Here is a 4,034-nt window from a genome sequence, read left to right on the forward strand (position 1 = left end):
TGGGGCCTTTCAGAACAGGTGTATGTATATATACTGAGATCTTGTGACACTTAGATTGCACACAGGTGGACTTTATTTAATGAATTATGTGACTTCTGAGGGTAATTAATTGCACCAGATCTTATTTAGGGGCTTCGTAGCAAAGGGGGTGAATACATATGCATGTACCACTTTTCTGTTTTTTATTTTTTTAAACACGTTTTTATTTATTTTTTCACTCCACCAATTTGGACTATTTCGTTTATGTCCATTACATGAAATCCAAATAAAAATCAATTTAAATTACAGATTGTAATGCAACAAAATAGGAAAAACGGCAAGGGGAAAGAATACTTTTCCAAGACACTGTGTGATATTTTACGAAGTCTAGCTAGGTGGCTAATGTTTGCTAGGTGGCTAACATTTGCTAGCTCGCTAACAGGCTAGGGGGTTAAGGTTAGGGTTAGGCTTAGGAGTTAGGTTAAAGGGTTTACGGTTAGGTGAAGGATAAACTAAAAGGTTTAAGGTTAATGTTAGGTGAAGGGTTATCTAAAAAGGTTAAGGTTGGGGTTAGCTAACATGCTAAGTAGTTGAAAAGTTGCTAATTAGCTAAAACTCTAAAGTTATCCATGATGAGAGTCGAACTCGCAACCTTTGGGTTGCTAGACATTCGCGTTATACACCAACTCACCCACCCCTAAGTAGCCATCTGTCTTATGTAACCATACCAAATATAACATATCATACTAAATGCAGTGTCTCATATTTACGTACAGAATCATACAAAATCCTCTGAGACCAGGCTGCACACACACACACACATACACACATACACACACACACACACACACATACACACACACAAACTGATCGGGACTAATAGCTTTAGCGCTCACGGCAAGCCAAGGTCTTGGGAGAGAAGTGAAGCCATCGATTTGAGAAACAGTGTCAGGATAAAACCTCTGCTCCATCTCAGTCCAGCCCTGTCCTGTCCTCTTTCAGATATGATCTATCTCCAGTCTGCCTGCCTGGTTGAGAGTGGTTCCTGTCAGAGATAGAGATCTGAAGTGTCCTTATGAAGCAGATGAGAGCAGAGTGTACAGACAAAAAGGAAACATGTATTTCTTTTTTAATCTAAATGCATGTTTGAAAGTAAAAAATATATAAACTGTTTGTGCACCTAACCATGCTCTTATCTACTGTACTTGCAACGTCTCTTCACGGACAGTTTTATTTTCAAGCACCACATCCTACAGTGGGCGCAGCTGGTCTACATATACCATACACTGAGCTCTTCCTAACTTGACTTGTACCCCGATGATATACCCCACTGTGTAATGAAGTGGTGTGACTGGGAGCGCATCATTATCTGTGAGGGTAAACTGACCTGGGGTCAGGATCAAGCTGACAGGCCTGACACTGATATCAAGTGGCATGACAGTCAAGAAGCCCCATCTGGTCCTGGGGAGAGGGCAATCTTGTCACTCTGGGACATCATTGAGACATACACACACAAACACACACACAGTGGAGACATGGCACACCCTGGCATAATTTGTGTGTGTGCGTGTGTGTGTCAATAAGAGAGAGAGAGAAAGAGAGAGAGAGAGAGAGTGTGTGTGAGTGGGGGGGGGGGGGGGGGGGGTCTGTGGACCTCTAGGATGAGACCAGACCCAGCTGACTAAGGTAACATCTGGCCTCAGCTGCAGGGATGATTGCACTGTGAGAACTCATCCAGACCCCCCTGCACATAAACAAACAAACATGTACACACAAACAGACACACACACACACAGATTGGCATAGCCAGATGGCAGTCTCTCTCTCTCTGCCTGTCACCTAATCCACTATATGCTGGCCATGGGTATGTTTGGGTATTCCAAAAACAAACAAGCATTATTCCTAGATCTATTTTTATGTTTTAGGCTGCGACACAGTGGATGCACATTCAAATTGTTCTGTAAAATTCATTACCAACCAAGTCCACCATTCATCGGATCAAATGGAACAATGCTTTCTGATACAGGCGCAAGTGCACTGAGTCAAAAGCATTTCTCAAACAAACAACATTCATTGGATAGCAATGCCCTTTGGAGAAATGTACACGTGCACGCATGATATGTACCTGTACCAGTGCAAGCCTCGTGCGTAATGCCGGTCAAAGAAGTGCGGCTCAGAGCCCAGCGCGCGGACGTCCGGGTGCAGCCTGAGAAACTCCAGCAAAGCCCTCGTGCCACCCTTCTTCACTCCTATAATAAGGGCTTGGGGTAACCGCCGGGTCGCCTTCCAATCTTTACCCGTGTTATCAGTCTCCAAACCGGGCGTCAGTGTGCTCCCCTCCCCGGTCCCTGGGTATCCATCTTCATCCTGTACCGTTACAACGTAGTTATAGAACGTCAGGTTTCTGTCATCGCTGGCGGGTCTGTCCGATACTGAGTTTTCCGTTAGGTCCGACTCGCAGCATCCCGTGAAGAAGTAGAAGAGCGAGACACAGATGATTCCCAAAGATAGAATGATTATAAGTTTTTGGAGGACTCTCCTGATGTCTCTATCCGTTGGGTTGCTGTGGTGAAAAGTTGCCATCGCCTTCCCTCAGAGTCCCATCCGAGGAGGGCCATTCTACTGTAAACTCAGCTCACATAACTTAATCTCTGTGAAGACACGAAGGCTTTCTGAGCCGCTCAGATAGAATAAATTCTCCATAGTGCCGCTGCGTCGATTCCACAAAACCCCAATAAAGTCGCCGGCGTGCCCGTGTCCCATCTTTCCCTTTTGGCGGTTCATTCTGCGCGTATGAAATCCATTGAGTTGGCTGCTATTCTCAACGTGACCCCGTTTCTCCGGAGTCCCAAACGCAGTTTAGCCACCCAATCAAGAGATCAATTCCTGTGTTCTGTCCAGACATCCACCCACTCATTCGACCCCACCGGCATGGAGAATTTAGGCTACAGCTGTTAATATCAGCCGCGCAGGGCTGGAGTGGTCCTTTACCCTGGGATTACCCGCTGTCTCACTCCATGGGTCTCCAGGGACTGCGTGTCATGGGGTCTCGCTCTCTCTCTCTCTCCCCCCCCCCCCCCCCCCAATTCTTTCTTATCATTCATTTGTTCAGGAAAGTGTGCGCTGCGCTCCGAATTAAATTGTCTTTGATTGGAGGGTCATGGCCGAAGGCGGGTCTAATCCCAACGGATTTTATTGGGAAAACGGAGATGAATTTGATGCGCATGCACGCAGAAGAGAAGAGAGAGCAGTTATGGTGTGCATATACGACAGAGCATGACCCCTTCTTGATGTAGTACATCAACATTTCTCCAGTGATTGTATCTGTTGGCATTTAGTGTTTTATGTAGGGCTATTCTACAGTTTCTTCACAGCCAGTTGTGCAACATATTTTCATACTAGCCTATAAAGTACATTGTCACTTTGGAGAGCCAATTTACTATTTCAATTTGCAGAAAACTAAATGTTGTATTCACAAAACACACAAAACCGCATTAGCCAATTGCGTATAGGGCAAATTTCCAACAGGGTTAGCTGGTCAACCATTATGTCTGACAGAGTTGATCACACCCTGATGGTGGTTAGTCCCTGTAAATCAGGAGGTGGCTGAGCACATAATTGGTTTACTGGTTGGTATTGGTCCAGTAACTGGGACTGGACGGCCAAAGCCTCCCGATCCTGATACTCTTTTGGTCTGTCTATCTGATGTCCAGGCATGACACTCCCAAGTCTCATGAGAGTAACCTTAAAGAATAAAGGTTCAATGAAAAAAATCAATCGACAAGCATAGGATACAGGAGGAGACGGGTGTAAATGAACATAAATACTCTCTCATATCACGTTTAACGACACGTTATTTCAGTCCCACGAGCTTGGGGCTATTGTAATAAAACAACATAAATCACAAGACAAAGATATAATCCCAAAAATGTATTGTGAAATAACAGTGGACGTTAGTATGAAGCCAAGTGATTTATTTGATATCCTGTTGAAGCAGCTCTTTGTAACAGTGTCGATATTACAGTGGGTTAGGGAGGAGCTAAGGGGCGTTGTGT

General features: G+C 44.9%; 1 protein-coding gene across 1 annotated transcript in view; it reads right to left on the reverse strand.

Moving 5' to 3' along the window:
- hs3st3l (heparan sulfate (glucosamine) 3-O-sulfotransferase 3-like) overlaps positions 1-2,990 on the reverse strand; it is a 10,349-nt gene extending 7,359 nt beyond the window's left edge. Inside the window, exon 1 of the mRNA XM_020460320.2 lies at positions 2,105-2,990. Within this exon, the coding sequence (XP_020315909.1) occupies positions 2,105-2,562 (458 nt within the window). The 5' untranslated portion in view covers positions 2,563-2,990. The remainder of the gene's footprint in view (positions 1-2,104) is intronic.
- Between the last annotated feature and the right edge of the window lie 1,044 nt (positions 2,991-4,034).

Source organism: Oncorhynchus kisutch, linkage group LG25 (assembly GCF_002021735.2).
Source record: "Oncorhynchus kisutch isolate 150728-3 linkage group LG25, Okis_V2, whole genome shotgun sequence".
NCBI lineage: Eukaryota > Metazoa > Chordata > Actinopteri > Salmoniformes > Salmonidae > Oncorhynchus > Oncorhynchus kisutch.